The 20808-nt window shown below is 37.2% G+C and overlaps 1 protein-coding gene across 1 annotated transcript; it reads left to right on the forward strand.

The window, feature by feature from the left end:
- Nucleotides 1–13597, forward strand: PTGER3 (prostaglandin E receptor 3; the record flags this gene model as incomplete). The annotated part of the gene is made up of 2 exons (XM_015823333.1): nt 1–525; nt 13204–13597. Coding segments are annotated over 2 exons (813 nt in total), but the record flags the coding sequence as incomplete, so codon positions are not given.
- Between the last annotated feature and the right edge of the window lie 7211 nt (nt 13598–20808).

Below are 20808 nucleotides of genomic sequence, written 5' to 3' on the forward strand. Positions count from 1 at the left end.
TGGCGAGAAGTGGACCCTTCCCAGCGCCTGTGTGCCTTTTTTGGCTTGGCCATGACCGTTTTTGGTCTTTGCCCTCTCTTCATCGCAAGCGCCATGGCAGTGGAAAGGGCCCTGGCTATCCAGGCCCCCCATTGGTACACCGGCCACATGAAGACCAGGTTGACCAGGACTGTTCTACTTTGTGTGTGGCTGACGAGCTTTGCCTTTGCTCTCTTGCCCATCATGGGCATTGGGAAGTATACGCTTCAGTGGCCGGGCACCTGGTGCTTCATCAGTATGAAGGAGCACGCAAATCCCTTGGTGGGCAATGCTGTTTTTGCTTCTACATTTGCTTTCTTGGGTCTCTTTTCCCTCGCTGTCACTGTGGCATGCAACATGGCGACCATAACTGCACTGGTGTGTCGCTGCTGGTCCAAGAGCTCAACATCCCGATCAAGGAAGCAGTGGGGCAGGATTACCATGGAAACTTTTATCCAGTTGCTGGGAATCATGTGCGTCCTCCTTGCTTGTTGGTCCCCACTTTTGGTAGGTTTTCTCTGTGTGTCCAGTTGCTACAGAGTGGCCTGTTGGCACAAAGCCAGGCTGTAAATTGTTGTAGTAAATCTAACTTGCAGGAAACATCCAGTTAGAGAAAAGTGGCAATAGTGTGTAACTTGTTATATATGTTCCAATTTTTTTTACAATGTTCTGATATAATCTGGACAGAGATTGGACAGTCATTTGTCTGAAATGGTATAGGGTTTCCTGCCTGAGCAGGGGGTTGGACTAGATGATCTCCAAGGTCCCTTCCAACATTATTATTATTATTATTATTATTATTATTATTATTATTATTATTATTATTATTATTATTATTTCTTTATGTTTAAACATGTGAGAGAAAAGAGATGACATCTTAACAAAAATTTAAGTTTCTTATTAATTAGTGTGCTATGCAACTTTAGTCAGTGTAATTTTTCTGTTTATATAACCCCTATCCCAGTGGTTCTCAACCTGTGGGTCAGGACCCCATTTGGGGTCGATCGACCATTTCACGGGGGTCGCCAAGCAAGGCTGTCCGCCATTTTTTTTGTCCGCCATTTTTTTTGTCCGCTATTTTTTTCCCCTTTTCCAGCGGGTGCCTTACCTCCCTTGGGCTGGGCCAGCTGGTGGTCGGCCTGCTCTGTCTCTGCCGCTTGCCAGCTACGCCTCGGCTGGTGCAGGGGATGGAACCACGCATGCGCATTGCTCCTGGGCAGGGAAAGTTCTCGACTTATGATCGGTTGGGTAGTCCTTGACTTACGACCGGTTTAGTCCTCGACTTACGACCGGTTTAGTCCTCGACTTACGACCGGTTTAGTCCTCGACTTACGATCGGTTGGGGTCGCGGCATTAAAAAGGTTGAGAAACACTGCCCTATCCTGTCTTTAACTTTATCAAAATTCTGTCCAAATATCTTTTGAAATGAACCATACACACATTTCTGATTGTCTTTAGCTAAAGATGGTTATAACTGAAAGTGGTTGTAGATATACTTAATTTCATTTTAACCATCATAACAGTCCCCATTTGTTGTTTTCTTCCTGGTCTTATTGAGATTTCTGCTTAGTATTGTAGATCTTTGGAAAAATATGAAATACTTTACCCAAGATGAAAATGAGGCAATTGTATATTCTATAACTTCAATGGCTTCTTTCAAAAGAAACACGGGAAAGTACTTGGAAACAGGTCAGATTATTAGTTCATCTCCTAACTGTGATGTTCCAGAGTCTCAGGGAAGACAGAGGGTATGGGATCATCATCTGCCTATCCCACCAGATTGGATAGGATAAGGCAATATTTAAGCGAAGGGACATGGAATGTGCTTATCCTATCCAATCTGGTGGGATGGGCAGATGATGATCCCACACCCTCTGTCACTGAAGTGGTTGATTTCATCCAGTGGGTGAGAAACCACATTGCAGAGGCCTAGGACCTGACCTCCACCTCACTAATACTGACTGGAACTGGGGGTCAAGGAGAAAAGTGGAGAACTACCCCAAACAGTGCCTCCCTCTTCCCACCCCAAAACAGTCTAAAAGGATATGGTGGCTGATAATATTGAAAGCCACTGAGATTTAGGAGACCCAGGATGATGGCAACTGTTCCAAGCCCTCCAAAGATCATTTACAAGCACAACCATGGCCATCTGAGTACCATTCCAACCTGAACCCAGATTGAAAAGGGTCCAAATAATCTACTTCATCCAGGGTGTCCTGAAGCTGAGGCCCAAGGCACCTTCTTCCCCAAATAGGGCCTGTCGGAGACTGGACAAGAGTTGTTAACAAGGTTGGGTCCAAGGATGGCCTTTCTAGAAGGTGGCATTTGCCACCACCTCCTTCAAGACGAGTGGTACCATCCTTTCCTTTCACACATTAACAACTGCTCAGCCTAAGCCACATGCTTTAATATATTTTAAGAGATTGTTATCTTAATCCAGAGATTCTGAAACTGGGTGAGGTCATAACTCCTAAAATGTTAAAGTAATTTATGTGACTCATTCAAATAAACTAATTATTTTATTGAAAGAATGTTTTGCAAGAAATAAATATACCACTTGCTTTTAATACAGGTAGTGCTCGACTTAACAACCATTCATTTAGTTACTGTTTGAAGTTACAATGGCACTGAAAAAAATGACTTACGACCACACTTACGATTATTACAGCATCCCCATGGTCCTGTGATCAAAATTTGGTTGCTTGGCAACTGGCTTATATTTATGACAGTTACACTGTCCCAGGATCATGTGATCACTATTTGTAACCTTTCCACAAGCAAAGTCAACAGGGGGAGCTGGATTCACTTAACAACCATGTAATTCACTTAACCAGTGATTTGCTTAGCAACTATGGGAAAAAAGTCATAAAATGGGGCAAAACTCACTTAAGTGCCTTACTTAGCAACAGAAATTTTGGCTTCGATTGCAATCGTACTTGCCAAGAGTCTTGGAATAGTAAGATCTATGCCAGGGGTAGGCAACCTTGGCTCTTTTATGACTCGTGGACTTCAACTCCCAGAATTCCTGAGCCAGCATGGCTGGTTCAGGAATTCTGAGAGTTGAAGTCCACGAGACAAAAGAGCCAAGGTTGCCTACCCCTGATCTATGCAATAAGAATAGAAATAATTTAGTCTACATGTCAAATCAATGATAAGTTTGCAACTTTTAAAATATTTTCATGATAAGTGTCATTTAAAACAGTATTTTTAATCAAAAGGGTTAAAATAATAAGGTTAAGAGCTGTGGTGGCGCAGTGGTTAGAATGCAGTATGGCAGGCTAACTCTGTCCACTGTCAGGAGTTCAATTCACCTCAAGGTTGACTCAACCTTCCATCCTTCCGAGGTTGGTAAAATGAGGAGTCAGATTGCTGGGGGGCAATATACTGACTGTGTAAACCACTTAGAGCAGCCTGTAAAACAATGTGAAGTGTTATATAAGTCTAAGTGCTATTGCTATAATAGATGAAATCTGAACAATAGGCAGAAATATTCAACTTGGTTTCCAAAAGTACTCCAAAGATTGCAGGTGTATGAAAGGCCACAGTAGAAGTATGTGACTGTCAAGCAACCTTCCCATATATTAGCATTGTACACTCATCAAAACTCATCACAAGCTTTGCTTTCTTTTTTGCTGAGACAAGCTGGACGTTGCTTCTCCAGGAACAGTAAAGGCAAGTTCTAACAGTGATTTTGCTCACAAGCCCCCACCCCAAATTTGTAACCCTTCTCCAATTTGATTTTGACCTCCTAAGGGTCACCAACTATGATCAAAGCAAAGAACCTTGTTCCATGCAATTTACAGTGATATTTCACCTGTTTTAGTTTTCTGCTGCTGATGAGAATTGTGCATTTTAATCTGCAGTTTTTTCTCTTAACTTCCGGGGAGCTATTTACAGGAACGTTTAATCATTTAATAAATAAATACATGAAACAGCTTATCTTCAACTGTTAATTTTCTAATGGGACTACTTTTGACCTTGAAGGGTCACCCACAAGTAGCAAAGAAAAGGTTTTTAATGAGGCACAGTGAGTGAGTTAGACTGCAATCTATTGTGGCACATTTTCATTTGTCCCCAATCCCATCTCTCTGTCATAGAAATCGGGATAATTTAATCATAGTGCTAGTTAGTTTGACTATACTTCAGTAATAGATTAGTTTGGACTAAAAATAAATGACTGTTTTTAAATCTGAATATCTCTCTGTTTATATTATTCAGCAAACATAATCTGTATTAAACTAAACATTTTGCCTTTTCTCCAAGCCTACTAGCACTTTCCAAAAGTGAATTTACACACATTACTCCAAAATAGTTTCTGCTACCAGTGACGGTAAAAAAAAATAATTGCTTGGGATATTTATACAAAGAAGTACAACAAAATGCCATCAGTGGCATTTTATTTCCATTTATGACTATTATAGTACCTTGTATTCATTGTGATATATGTATTAGCTTTCTAATCTTGACCAGTTTCCAAGTTGTTCAGGGAAGCAGCTGCTTTTTGCCCCCAGTACAATGATGGGAAAACAGATTTGACTGTAAACACATCTGCATAATCTAATGCAGATCACACAAATCACACCATAAGCTCCACCCCTTTCTATTTGTATGTGACATCATGGCACATATACAAAAGGGACAGATTTTGCACTATATCAACACAACACTGCCATCTTCATTTGACACACATGTACCTCTGCAGACACTGCAGATTGTGAAATAGCGATTTTCCAAGGCACTCTCACCTTTACAAATTAAAATGAATATGGGTTGTAGACTTAAGAGTAGACGGGCTATTTGAACTTGCTCCATCTAATTTTTTTCCTGAAGTGTGCCATTGAGATGCACACTTGGGCATAGAAAAAAGAAAATTGAACACCTAATTATTTGCTGGAGTATTCAGACACTAATGCCTATATAATCTTCTACATATATGACTGACACTCCCTCTTTAGTCTAAATACTTTAATGGTAGTTATAGGTCTGAGTTCTTGTGTAACAGTAGCACTAACAATAACAGTAATAATACTAAGTAATCAGCAGCAGTAGTGGTACTAATAATAGAATGTTCTTTTATTGGCCATGTGTGATTGGACACACAAGGAATTTGTGACTGGTACATAAGCTTTCAGCGTACATACAAAAAAACAAAATGATAATCATAATATACCAATAGGAGAAGATAATAGGAAAGATGAGAAGGATAATAGCAATACAGTCCTACTACATGGGTAAATTTATTCTTTGGCATAAAACAATGCTGTGGGAATTAGGTATTTAGCAGAGTAATGTCATGGAAGGAAAAAACTGTCTTTGTGTCTAGTTGTTGTGGCATGCAATGCCCTATAGCGGAGTCTTGAGGAGTTGAAACAGTTTATTTCTAAGATGTGAAGAGTCTATAGATATTTTCTCAGCTCTCTTTCTGGCTCGTAATATAGGTCCTCAGTGGAAGGCAGGCTGGTTGCAGTTGTTTTTTCTGCAGTCCTAACTATCCGTTGAAGCCTATACCTGTCCTGTTTGGTTGTTGTACCAAAACAGACAATTATAGAAGTACAAATGACAGACTCAGTAATTCCTCCGTAGAATTGTATCAGCAGCTTCTTGGGCAATCTGAGCTTTCTAGTTGGCTCAGGAAGAACATTCTTTGTTGTGCTTTTTTGGTGACGTTTTTGATATTCGGTGTCCGTTTCAAGTCCTGAGAGATTATAGAACCCAGAAACTTGAAGGTCTTTACTGTTGATACTGTGTTGTCTAATATTGTAAGAGGTGGTAGAATAGGAGACCTCCAGCTAAAATCCACTATCAGTTCTACAGTTTTAAGTGTGTTCAGCTCCAGATTGTTCTGGCTGCCCCATAGGGCCAGTTGTTCAACCTCCCATCCCTATGCAGACTCATCACTGTCTCGAATGACTGTTGTATCGTAAGAAACCATGATTTCATTCTGATGTTTCCCTTGTACCATGTAAACTGACCCTACATGCCTAAGAAATGCTGTGCTTGTAATGGTTATGATAAACTCTGCCAATAGATTTGAAGAATTAAGGTGATTGAATTATGCTATTTTATCTTATGTTCGTATGTATGACAGAAATATGTCAAATATTTAATTCCTTGACTATAAGATGTATATAGGTGACTTGGCTTATACTACATGCCCATTTATTTGCCATTCTACTATATTAATTTATATTCCATTTTTTCCATCATTTGAACAAAATAAATTTAGATTTATATCTCACTTTTCCTCCAGGAACTCAGAGCATAGAACTGTTTGTATTCCTTTTCCTCCACAGTAATAATCCTGTGAGCTAGGATGGGTTGAAAGAGTAGCTAGCCCAAAATCACTCATTTATTTTCCGTGGCTCAAGATAGATCTTCCTTGTTCCAGTCCAATAACTTTAAGCATTACATCACATAGATTATCTCTGGTAGTCTAGTCAAGTTAAACCATTGCAGTAAAAAAAAAAAAGTCTTGTGACCATGGGCCTCCTAAGGGTAGCAAGGAGAGAGCTAATGATAAAGTATATTTCAATGCTAACTCCACCACTGTTACGCATGCCTCATGATGTTGTACGCAAAGGGCTCAGCATGTAAGAAAATCTTGGCTCACTGTAGGCATCTCTCATCCCTAAAAGCCAAATATATTTATTTTTGTATAAATTTAATGAATTACATTCTTCATCCATTGCAGCCTCATCATGAAAGCATATGTCCTAATATGGGCTTTGTCAAAACAGTCTTTATAGTTATAGTTTTAGTAGTTATTGAAAGCCTTAAAGCATATTTATAGATACTAGGATATCCAGAATATGACAGTATTCAATGACCTGGAGATAGATTTTTTAATATATATTTTTAAATGATCAAGGTGACTTGAGCTGATCCTAATTTAGCCTGTTATTTTTTTTCTGTCATGCACTGAGTTAAAGCTCTTGAAGTAAATATCTAATGCACACATATAACACTGCGATTTCAATCAGTCAGGCAAATAAGCAGTTGTTTCATTATTCTCCTTTGTATCTCAAAATATAGGTTGGTATCATTGAATCACCTAATAACTAGTGGATGTGGTGTAAGGTTTTATCTTTTGGAATGGATATTGACATTTCCCGTAGATGTTGACTTTCACTATAGAAACCAGAGCCTCAATAAAACAGAATAGTTTCTCAGTGAGAATTTGGCAGATTGATACAAATATTCAAATGGACAAATACACGTATTCTAAATTAACTTTGTTCGTTTGCTGTTCTGAAAAGGCCTTACGTAATTTGGTGCTAGTCGCAACCTTACCCTGTTGGCAGCTGAAATTTGCTTGAGATAAATGTTGGCAAGAAAGAAAAGAGAGGAAGCGTTTTTTCTGACTGCTTGAAGGAAACTAGTTGTCTCAAGGACAAAAAAAAATCCCCATAACCTAATTCCCATAATCCCCATAATCTGAATCTAGCACTCTGTCTCTGCTTTATTGTCAAACTCTGAGGTAGAAAAAGTAATAAATTCAGTCATTCAGATTAATCGAAAAATATTTCAAGTCTTACTTGTTTCAACTAAAATAAAACTTTCAGAAAGGACAGAACAGCAATGGGAAAACTATGACCAGATGTTGGAGCTCAGTTTTAATGTGCAAAAATCCTTGCTTTGTAGCCCTGCCTAATGCTATCAAATTCCTTGCTTCCCCGAATACCACTGAGGACCATTTGATGTTTGAACCATAGTAAGCAACTAAAAAGAAGTAAAGACATTTGTACGTTTCCCCGAGTAAGAGATTTCTCTATCCTGGAATACCAGGAGACATCACAGGTCAATCCTGCTTCTTAAATGTACAGGGTCAAGTCATAATCACTTGGCTAATACCTTGGTTATTTTCCCCAGCTTTATGGACATAAATTTTTGGTTGTGATTTCTTGACTCCGGCATATTTTATATTGGCATGCTCTTTATTTCCTCTCTCCTAGTCTCATCTTTTCTTAGTATTTTTTCTGTGGCAGAATTCAAATTAGGGACTCCCTCCCCAAAACAGATGAGCACCGGTCCCCTTCCCCTGACCTCTTCCTTCTCTCCTCTCCTTTCCTTTAGTTTTAAATGGACCATGAAAAATTACTTGTGGGAGTTACAGTATACAATATACTATTAATGAGTTTTAAACAGGGTTAGTTTTATACAGGTAGTCCTTGGCTTATGACCATAATTGAGCTCAAAATTTCTGTTAAGTGAGACATTTGTTAAGTGAGTTTTGCTCCATTTTACTACCTTTCTTGCCACAGTTATTAAGTGAATCCCTGCAGTTTAATAAGTTAGTAACACGGTTGTTGTGAAGCTGACTTTCCCAGTGATTTTGCTTGTCAAAAGGTTGCGAAAGGTGATCACATAACCTTGGGACACAACAAAGTGTGTATGAATCAGTTGCCAAGACTCTGAATTTTGATCACATGATCATGGAGCTGCTACAAAGGTCATAAGTGTGAAAAATGGTCATAAATCACTTTTTCAGTGCTGTTGTAACTTTGAGTGGTCACTAACTGGACTGTTGTAAGTCAAGAGCTACCTGTATTTTGTTTCATTCTGCTCATTTTTATGGATTTTAAACAGCATTAATTAATTTCTAGTTCATCTTAAAGATGGTTTGTGCTTAATTTCATAAGAGATTAGTTTAATTTTCCAAATTTTATATCTCTTTGGAGATGCTTTCAGGAAGAATCAAAAATGTTTTAATAAAAAATAAATAAGCAAATCCACACACTATGGATACTAATAGAATTCAGGGTTGAACTGGGACTCTACATTATAGGTACTGCTTGAAACACAAGCAGCTTTTTAGGAACACAAACAGTCAATTGGGCACTAACTTGGGAGTGAGCACATAGACTAACTGGATCAGAATTTGGGAAATACAGAATCCTACTCAGGCTCTCCTGTAAGTATGAAATACTTGCAAAATCCTTGCACCAGGAACTACTGGCAAAACTTTAGGTAATTATCTGTTCACTCCCTTTTGTCAAACGGGGAACAAGGCATATGGTAGGCAAAAGGTTTTGGGTTGGGGTTTTTTTTTTTAAAAAAAGGAAAAATAACAGCACTCCAAGGCCAAGTACACACAAAAACATGCAATCCCCACTCACCTGGTTACAACCTCCCTTCTCCCCACACTTCCACCACATAGCATAATCTATATCCGTCTGTGTTTAACATCACCCTGCTAAACCTGACTGCAAAGCCAGTCCCTACAAGATATCCCATGATAAGAAAACATCCTTGTAAAAAAAGAAAGAAAGAAAGAACAACAACAACAACATGATGATGATGATGATGATGATGATGATGATGATGATAAGTTGGAAGGGACCTTGGAGGTCATCTAATCCAACCCCCTGCTCAGGCAGGTAATCCTATACCATTTCGGACAAATGGCTGTCCAGTTTCTTCTTTAAAATTTCCAGTGTTGGAGCATTCACCGCTTCTGGAGGCAGGTTGTTCCACTGGTTAATTGTTCTAACTGTCAGAAAGTTTCTCCTTAGTTCTAGGTTGCTTCTCTCTTTGGTTAGTTTCCATCTGTTGCTTCTTGTCCTGCCTTCAGGTGCTTTGGAGAATAGCTTGACTCCCTTTTCCTTGAGGCAGCCCCTGAGATATTGGAACACTGCTATCATGTCCCCCCTCGTCCTTCTCTTCGTTAAACTAGACATATCCAATTCCAGCAACCTTATATGTTTTAGCCTCCACTCCCCTAATCATCTTTGTTGCTCTTCTCTGCACTCTTTCTAGAGTCTCAGAGCTAGCCTAACCCCAGGAAACTCTCCAGGCTATAAAGAAGGTAAAAGACGGGGGCAAAACAGAACATATGCAAGTAATATGTTTGATGTCCAGAGCAGAGGACTGGAATTTAGGACAGTGGCCACCAGACTCTTGATCCGTGGTATAAGTTAGGTATGCAAATTGCCCTCCCTCCCAAGCAATATTTTGGTAATATTGTTTGACTGAATTGAAAAAAACCCCACATGAAATGTTTTCAGACACTGGGCAGAAAAAACTCTTTTTCTCATTTGGAATAACTGCTGGCTGTAAGCATTTCCAGGAGGAATATCTGCAAGCAGTATGAGGTGCAACTCGGTTGATGCCTGAGGGCAATCACATATTGAGTGCATTTTGTAACGGAAAGCCTGGCTGACTTACTGTATATCCTTACATCCTCCACTTTTTCTCGGAAGACTGATTTGGCATGACTGGCACAACTGTTCCACACCTTTGATTGCGTTTGCCTGACATAGCTGAATAAGGGAAGATCCTTCCACCAAAGCAGCCCTGAGCATGTTTTTAATGAAAACTGCTCTTGTGTAATCTTGCAGTTGAACGGCTATTGCATGACATCATGTCACAGGTGTAATCAACTTAAGAGTGTTATACAAACACAGCTAGTGCATAGGTACAATATACAGTAATGTGCAATTAATAACAGAAATGGGTTTCAAAAATTTGCTCTTGCTTTAAAATAAAAAAAGATCAAAATTATGGCATAATGCTTTTATTTGTAGGGAAGTGGGAAAGACAGCAGGCGATCTCTGCATGAGAGGGATACAAAATATAGCCTCTGATCTGCTTCATTGTGTGATACGTGTAATATATCATATTGTATTAATTGATTAGAACAGAACATACCAATTGGATTAATATTAGTTACAAAAATACGCTTTCAGAATATTCTGTACCAAATTTCATAGTGGAAAAATTATGTAACAATAAAATCTGATAGTCTGAACTCTGGTTATATTTACCCTTATCCCTTTCATGTAGAATTAAATTAAAAGGCAGCTGTGCTTTCAGTGTTTGTGAAGGAAATGGAGAATTACCGAAAGTGCTGATTGAGAGTAAAAAAGTGGATGCCAAATAATTCATGGAAAAATAAATATCACTTAGCTTGTTATTGGAATATATTCCGTGTTTGCATGAAACTGCAAGCTTATATCTAATTGATATAATTTAATGGTTATTACATGAAGAAAATGGACTGATTCTAAAGGTGTAGTAGGATAATCTCATTCAGTTTCCAGATTTTAATGAGTTAGAATGATGGATGTTAATAGAACGTTAATTTTCCTGAGGATATTATACAGTTTGTCAGGCATGTGGCTCATTAACAGAGCTGGAATTTGACACTAAAATAGATTTAATAATTTGCTAGAAATTAAAAGATTTTTCTTGATTCAAGTTGAAAAGACCATTTTTCCCCAAGAGTGGTTATGATTAAATGCTTCTCTCACAGTGATTTCTTTATTGAATTCAGCTGGTTTTCAAAATGGTTTAAAACTTGCAAAATATTTTTGATTAGAAATATTGTTGAGAGAAAAGTAGCAAATGGAAATAATGTATGAATCAGTTATTTTTAAAATTGATTATCCCTGAAGTCTTTGGACTGAGTTAAGATGGGCTAAAATAAAAATAATCTTTATTGGCAAGATTTTTCAGACTTATCTAACTATGTAATATTAAAAACTACGGATTTTTATTTTTATTTTGTATTTTCACTGCCTTAAGCTCAAAGTCATGTATTTAAGATAGGAGATATATAAATTGAATAATAAATTTATAGCTATTTTTTTTTTCTTCCATTCTGTGGAGAAAGTATAAGAAAAAGTAACCAAAACTTATTGAAGGGTTGGAAAAAACGTCCCTATAAGGAAAGAGCCATGTCTTTGAGAGTATGTGATTCAGAAAAGCTGTGAATGAAGGAAGAATAAAGAAAGGGGATAAGGAGAATTCCATCTCCCTCTTCCCAATTTTAGATTCTGATTCCTTCTTAGCAAAGAAGAAAAAGGTGTAACTGAAAACAGAGAAAAGGGAAAAACATTCTCCTAGTCAAGCACACCTTCTGGAAACTTTATGCATTCTTGTTCTATCAAGTTGTTGGTTTGTTAGCAACCACACAGATTTTCTCCAAGAAGATCTAACCCTAACTTGTCCTTTTAGGTCTTCCAATGGTGCAGTTGTTGCCACAGTAACCAAGTCTACTATACAAATGTTTGGCAACCATACAGAAGAGATTTGTCCCTGCTGTCTTCTAGATTATTATTTTTTTACTTCCCAACATTGTAGCCCAGAAATCTCCTTCCAAGTGTAATAATACCAGACCCTACTTAGTACTATATAGAATGCACTGTTACAACATGCTACGATGGTCACCAGTTTTAAAAGATCAGGCAAATATATGAAAGATAATATTGTAATAGCTGGTATTAGTCATAATAGCTATACAGTATATTATTTCCAATTTCCAGAGTAACGTTCTTATTTCTCAATATCTGTTTCGGGCAAAGGAAACTAAGGTGAGTGCCATTTGTTGCCATCATATTGTCCTGATACAAGATATACAAGTTACCTGGTTGCCCATCTTGGAAACAGTGTGTTAAACAAGATGGGTAGAGCTAAGCAGAACTCCCAATTCCCAAAATGCCTTTCTTGTTCCACAAAAAAACCAAGCTCAGAGTGGCTTTCTTTGTGGCTTTCCTGAGATCTTCTGTGTTTGATGTATCAAAGTTCACACTAAACCTTTGAGGGACTGCAGCTGTCTTGGTTCTGGATTCAGAACAGCCAGAAAGGAACTTGAAGAAGAATTTGTGAAGAAAGCATATCACTAGATGAGCTGCTCAGTCTTACTTTGCTTCTCCTATAACTCTTTAATTCAAGCAACTAAGACAGCTCCTCCCCACAAGCCTCAGGAACAGTGTTCTTCCTTAATGTTACTAACTGTTACACAGGTGGTCCTCGACTTACAACAGTTCACTTAGTGATAATTCAAAGTTACAACGGCACTGGAAAAAGTGGCTTATGACCGTTTTTCATACTTACGACCATTGCAGCATCCACTGCAATGTGATCCAAATTCATACGCTTGGCCACTGACTCACATTTATGATGGTTGCAGTGTCCTGGGGTCACATGACCCCTTTTGTGATGTTCTTATAAGCAAAGTCAATGGGGAAACCAGATTCACTTAACAACAGTGTCATTAACTTAACAACTGCAGTGATTCACTTAACAATTGTAGCAAGAAAGGTCATTAAAATGGGGCAAATTACTTCACAAATGTTTCACTTATTATGGTCATAAGTCAAGGACTACCTGTACTGTATAAAGGAATGATTTAAAGTATTGCCTTGAGTAATAACAGCACACTTCTCTTTGCTCTTTCTTTTTTAGGTGACAATATTGAAAGTGACTTTTAACCCCAATCCTATGAATCAATGCAGAGAATCCTGTAACCAAACCCAAAGTGCAGAACAGCAGCCAGAATGCAATTTCTCCTTAACCCATATCCGCTTGGCTTCACTGAATCAGATCCTGGACCCCTGGGTTTACTTGTTACTTAGGAAGATCTTCGTGCAGAAGTTTTGTCAGGTGGCCCGCGCCATTTCATGCCACCCTCAGGACAAATGGAAAGGGCAACATATCATTTTATCCAACAAAATCAGACGGACAACAGTTTGAAACAACTTTATGTCAGTACTTTCTTTTAGCTCAAGTGTTTTCCTTACTGTGAATCTGGACATCCAGCACATGTCCATTTGTGTCTGTAAATTAACTGTGAGGAAGTTAAGGTTAAGTGGAGGTTTTTTTTTAATTCACTAATTTAAAAATATCAAAGAAGGGGATAAACCTGATTAGTTGAAGGCTACAGACTAGGGTTTTAAAAAATAACAGAAGGTGGCAGTGGCAAAATCAGTTCTCAAATGCTGCCCAGAAAATTATGTGTCCATCACCAGCAATTAAAATAATTCTGTCAATCAACATTGCATTTTTGAACATGCCTGGGGAAGAACTATGAATGGAAATAGTCTATTGCAATATCAGGAGGCATCAGGGAATAATCATGTTTTCTGGGTCTGAAAAATATGGCCCAGGATCTGTGCAATATTGCAAATGTGTCAAATTTTATATTTAGTAAAAACTTGCCAAATTTGAGAAAGTCTTCTGTTGAGGATCTGATTGGGAATGTGACTGATTCCCACATTGCACTAAGTCAATATGTGATTTTTTTTTGGGGGGGGGGGAATGTTGGTTTAGCATATTGTAAGAACCCAGTTGAAAGAAATACGTTAAACCAACCAAATTTTAGCGTGTTGTGAATCTATTTTAAGATACCATTATATTTACATATTGCTGAATTCCAAACAGAGATTGTCCTGATATAGTTGTTTATCTGCAGTAGTGCAGATTGTTTTCTCAATAATTGAATTCAATTGCCCACTGATTTTGTATGCCTATTGACTGTATTGGATCACTTGGTTCACATTAAAACAGTCAAATTAATGTTCTACTGAAATCAGTGTAAAAGTACTAAGGCTAAAATCTCAATGATTTAAATAAGGTTTGTATCTTGAATCCATATTACATATGTATTAATATATGTGTGTAATTTTTTTATTAGATATAATTAGTATAGGATTATGATGTAGTTAAAATATTTCATATGATGTTTTAAACCAATATTAATTTGGCAAATTAAATACAATTTTCATTGGACATGCATAATTATATATATAAGATAGACCATTAGTTAAAATATGGATTAATCAGACTTTCTGTATGTGACATCTTCCAATTCTGTTGAACTCCATTCACCCTCAGACAATACAATTCCAGGGCAGATGGCCAAGTATTGCGGTAGTTATAATCTAAAACTTAGATGAACTAAATTAGAGAAATCTACATTGCATATACATACATGTTGGCATTACTCATGGACTTCATAGAATTTAGTTCTTCATAGATAAGTCTGCAGGTACATAGAGATAAACAACATTTACATATCATTCAAAAGAGATAATTAAAAGATAAAAAGGAAACAAAAAGAGCAGAAAGCCTCCTGGCCAGCAATTCAACACCCAGACAAGCAGAGATTAATACCTGGATTAACCCCAGACAAACAAGCAGTAACCAAGACCCTAATCAAGGAACTACCAGTTCAGAGAATCAAGCAGTAAACAACAGCCCAATCAAGGAACTACCAAGGAGAAAATATCAACCCCGCCAACATTGACAGGGCAAGCTACCATACATATACATAAACAGAGAGCAAAACAGCTCCCTTCCAGCACTGAAAACATTACCTAGCCAGGTAATGAAACTTCTGCATGAAAACAACCAAACTCAGGGAGCGCTAAGGACTCCCCAACCAAATTAGTTCCAATCAAATTATTTCAACTCCCTCAGCTGAATAAAATATTTAATAACATATATGTAGGATCACCGAAGTTAGACCAAATACTACTTAACCTTTTTTTAATGGTACCTACAAGGTTATTCTTTTCATCGAAGCAGCATCATGATTTTTTAAAGTTTTTCTCAGGTTTTCTGCTTATTAACTTATTCTGTTTAGCTATTTTACTATTATATTTCTTAAGTACCCAAGAACTGCTAAAAAAAGAAAAAGAGAATATAACCAATTATTTAAATAACCAAAATATATTAACAGTACTTTTCTATAATTAATTGTAAAATTAATTTATCTAAACATTTATTTTTCTTCTGTTTCTACCTTACTATGTTGACTTTGTTTTTAGGAAAGTAATTTTTAAAAACTTCAGAAACCAATGTGAAATTATTTTCACATTATGAACAGACATATTTATGTAGTCACCAAGATTCAAACCTGATTTGAAGCAGATACTATCTTGGTACCACAAACATTTGTTACTACACACTTGTAGAGGCATTTTAGAAAACCAGTATATTTCCAGTTTAGTGACATAGTTTGATTTCCCCTTCATAATAGAAAAAGTCTAGAAGTTTCTTGCCAATTCTGAACTTGCTTGTTTCTCTTGCTGAAAAAAAAGTGGGGAATCTTCACACAAAAGTTGTAGACACTTTCCAATTAATCCTGTTTTTCAAACCATGATTTAGCTCTCCTAGGAAAATTCCTTTCAGAGAAACACAGTACTGGGGGAGGCTTACTCTGCGGACTGAAGAACAAATCTTAATCATCGTCCCAGAGTTACACAATTCTAAATTAATGCCAGTTGAGGTTTCAAGTAAACACATACTATTCTTGTCACAAGAAGAAATCAATTTGAAATAATAAATGAGAAAGTTCTGGAGCCTGTCAGGGATATTGTGCAGAATGTGGAGTTATATCTTCCTAAGTCTATTCAAGGCCAATCATCTCTTCAAAAATAAGTTATCTCAGCTGTTAGGCAATAGCAGGCAGCTTACTCCTTTGTGTATTCATAAGGTGCATATGAAGCAAAACTCATATGGAATATGACACAATTTGTGTTGGGAGTTTGTCTGTATTTATATGAATATTGGTGTATGTGTACAACTTTTGACACATTTGCACAGATAAATGAGGGTTTGTGAGTGAAATTGTGGTTGTATTGTAAAATTAGAAGAAAGACTTGGGAAGAACAGTTATATTTACAGTATTTGGCTAAGAGTGGAGTACTGGATATTGATAGTTGATAGAATTGTAGCCAAAATGGGGCAAATAAGTTGCCAACAAGTTTGGGCAACTTTGCAGAAGTGTTTTTAAAATACCTCTAAAATATCATTAAAATCTGAACAAGCTCAAGTAAGAATGAAATGTTACATATATCAGTAATCACAAAATGAAGAATAACAGCTGGAAGAGTAAATGGATAGGGGAGAACATAATGGAAATATATTTAGTTGGAATAGCTGATGGGGGTTTTTTTGCCCTTGGTCATTCTGTTTCTCTGTTTATGTCAGGAAATATCTTTGAAATGATGACCTAACAGATCATGGATTGTCTAGGAAAATCTAGCATTTATTAAGAGTTATTGTTATCTTTCAATGTAAGTTTTCAGAAGACACTTAGCTTTGTATGTTATGTATGTGATTGTGAACCAAGTTCCATTTCTCTTTTTGTATTCATTAAAAGGATATGTCCAGTCCCTTGTGCACAAAAATTACCGCTCTCCCCATTTACTAGCCTCTTTTTAAATGTATGACATTTTAAAATATACTCACAGGCTGAGTTCACATAATTGGCTAAAATATGCTGTGTGGTTTATGATTTAGCATTCATAGGAATCTAGTTATTTGCTTTAGCAAGTTGTGGGAACCACATCATTTTAAGCTAAAATATGTTTCCCTTAGACAAAATGTGTTATAAGTATGCAGCTATTTTATTTTGTTAATCTAGGTTTGGAGGGTTTACAAAGGTGTGTGAACCCAACCAAAAAGAATACCATCCATCCAGGAGAATACACTATGTTTGTCCTTGATACTGGTCTATGTTGCTATGTACAGCAGTACTTTAGTTAATGGCAATCATGTTTATTATATTTTTCATTATTGCTGCAAAGAGAAACAAGTATGTGGATTTTATTGCACAAGTCTGTTTTGAACCTATTGCCAACATATAGAATTTTGAGAACTTAATTGTAAATAATAGATTTTTGGAATTCCATTCGCCAGATATAATTTTTAAAATTGCTGCTTTTTAAGAAAGAACTATTTTTTTTTATTTCACTTGGAGTTTGGTTTGTAATGTGCTTGCAGGAAATGTGTTGAGTTGCTGTTTTTATTTAATGGTTTACAGTGTCAGTTTGTTGTATTAGATGTATTTTAACGTTTTATATATTTAAACTGACTTATGAAAGCAATGTGTCCATGAAAGAAATATATTTAATAAACAGACCTGTGAATGAAAAAACTAATCATCTGTGATTAATTATGTGGTATGGCATTCTTCTTTTTAGAAATGCACAGATAAGTATATGAGTAAGTATAGTATACAGCAGTGATGGTGAACTTTTTAGAGACCTAGTGCTCAAAAACTGGCCCCACCCCCGCTCCACACCCCTGCCCCACTCTGCCCCCCCATCCCCCGCCTGCCCACAGGACCACTCACCGCCTCCAGGGCCCGCCGCAGATCGCCCAGGCAGCCCAGCAGCACTAGGGCAGCCACACCTTCTGCCCATGCCCTGCAGCATCAACTGCATGATGGGGTGTGAGGGCAGAGTCTTGTCTACGCTGCCTGGCTGCCAGGTCCTTAGCTGCACTGCTCCATGTGGGCCACGCTCGGGGGCGACTCTCTTTCAGGGGGGCTGCTGGAAAGGAGGGGGCCATGGGGGGAGGTAAGGCTGGGGCAATGGCACGTGTGCCCACAGAGAGTGCTCCGAGAGGCGCCTCTGGCACCCGTGCCATAGGTTTGCCACCACTGGTATACAGTATACTATAATATAGAACAGGCATAATCACGATATATTAATGCTTGTGAAAGCTTTATTTCTCATCTTTGAAAATTCCATTCTAAGTATTTTTCTATGAAAATGCCACCCTGGCATGGGAAAATCCTCCTCTGTTGATAGGGAGATGGGAGAAATGAAATCATTGTATATATAAAGGTCATGAGCTTTACAGAAATGCTGAAGGACAGCTGTTATTGGCATATGCCAATGTGGACCTTTCCTCCTTCAATGTACCTCTCAAGTCTCTTAAGGATTTTTAAGGTTTCAGAACTTAAGAATCCTCTAAACAAATAATAAATGTATTTCCATAACAGATGAAGTGCAGAAATACCTATGAGAGACTCTACCTACAGTATGTCCCTAAAGTAGCTTTCTGATGGGAAATATTGAAATAGCACTAGTCTATACATGATGATCGCATTTGCTATGAAAGTAAGGAACTATCATTTGGAAAAGTAATGGATTGTTTTTATATTTAGTCATACTGAAAGGAAATTTGCTGAAAACAACTTGGTTGTGATTTATTTAAATTTCATTATATAAACCTATAAACCTATGCACATTTACATCTAGAATCAACACTGATTTTACTAAGAATATGCAATAGACTAATCAAATTATTACTTTACTGAGAATATGCAATAGACTAATCAACCTATTGCTTTACTCAGTCAAAATCCAACATTTTTTTTCTCAATTTCCCTCACATTAATTTATTATAGCCATTAGGCCAGATACAATAAAACATCAAATAGTAGACTAGTTACATATATTTATATATAAAACAGAAAAATAATAATAGGTTTTAAAATAATTAAGAACATATAAAGCAGAATAAAAGTAGTATTATTAAGTGATGAATAAATTAGAATCCAGACTTTATTTTTGACATACCAAATAATTAATGCTACATTTCCATAACCTAATGCCTTCTATATAGGAAGAAAAGTGTTATGCCCTCCAGCAAGCATGATCTATGTTAGCTAGGGTTATGGAAGTAGCAGTTTAGTATATCTGCAGGTCACCAGACTGGGAAAGGCTGGATTACAGGAATCCTTTAATTGTTAACATTTCTATCTTTATCTCCTCTGTAAGCAACATCAAATGAAAAAATAAACCACAGGAAATTGTAACATTGCCTAACTGGTATTGATTGATTCCACAAAAAACCACATTATACAGCCGACTTCCTTTGGCAACTTACAGCACAGGCCAAATGAATTTTTTTATATTTGGCTACCATGTATGGAAATTGCATTTGTTATTGGATCAACATGGGAGCTAAGGCCTGAAAGAATGTCCCTAGTTCTTGGGATTTTTCTTTCAGGTGCTCCATCTGAGGAGGACTAAAGGTAGGACTATAATACAGATGGGGAACTGAACACCAGATTCTTTTCCTCTTCCACTAGAAAACTTGCTAGGCTTCTTTTCATCATCCAATATATCCCTTTCAGATTTAATTGATTATTTCTTTTAAAAGTGTATTTCTATTTTTGCAGCTCAAAGGTTTTTTTTAAAAAAAAAACACCAATGTTGATATTATCAACATTCCTTTATTTATGTATCAATCAAATGTCACTGTATATTACTGTATTCATCAAGACTCTCAATGGCTCACAAGACAAAGTCATACAAGGAAGCTTAAAAATAAGGCAAATAAAATCAGCTACCTAAAAGCCCTCCAGAAAAGTTTTGCCTTTGTTAAGGACAGATGTACAATACTTCCAGCTTGTAGACCCTCTGACCATCCGGAAATGGAAAACAACCAAGTGCTTATCCCAACATGATCAAAGTGGTCAGTCCAACTCTAAGAAAATGCAATCTTACAAGTGATCAGTTGCCAAGCCATAAAGAGATTTGTAAGTTAAGACCAGTATTCTAAATTGCTCTTGGAAGCTAATAGGCAACCAATGCTAGTCTCACAGAACAGGTTCCTATCTATAAGCACTCAGGCCATTGCAAACTGCACCAGCTGAAATTTCTGAGACCAGGATCTTGGCCAAGCTGCCCACTAGGTCCTTGGGAAACTCCTTAGGGGCCTTCTGAAAACCATCAGACTTCATTAGGTTAACAAAATGAAAGATATAGTTGCATGTCAAACTTAAATCTATCAATATTTTTATTTTATCTTACCAGTGGATGTAAACTTTGGTCAAAACTAATGATTGACTGATTTGGTTAACTGATTGCTAAATTGATAGATGCAGTGCAGTTTATAATATTATCTCTCTACTGATTTCAACTCAACTTCCTGCTGACAGAGTATCAAGACTTCTGAACTGAGTATAACAATTGTAGAAGAGTCCACGTTTAAAGATACCCTTAAATGAGAGGAAGAATAATTAATTTTATTGCATTTCATGTTCTTTATTTCCAAGAAAGACTTGTTTATGTAGCAAGAGTATTCCTTGGGCATGCACTCAACTCTGGAGCCCATAGGTAAGTCTCAATATGCCCTATATTTGATAGAAATTTATAGGTTAAACATGCTCAGATTATACACACCCAACATGCTTCTCTATTATCAGGAGTCCCCAAACCCCGGGCCATGGACCGGTACTGGTCTATGGCTGTTAGGGACTGGGTCGCA

This window comes from Protobothrops mucrosquamatus, unplaced genomic scaffold (assembly GCF_001527695.2).
Source record: "Protobothrops mucrosquamatus isolate PMUCROS unplaced genomic scaffold, P.Mucros_1.0 scaffold1837, whole genome shotgun sequence".
NCBI lineage: Eukaryota > Metazoa > Chordata > Lepidosauria > Squamata > Viperidae > Protobothrops > Protobothrops mucrosquamatus.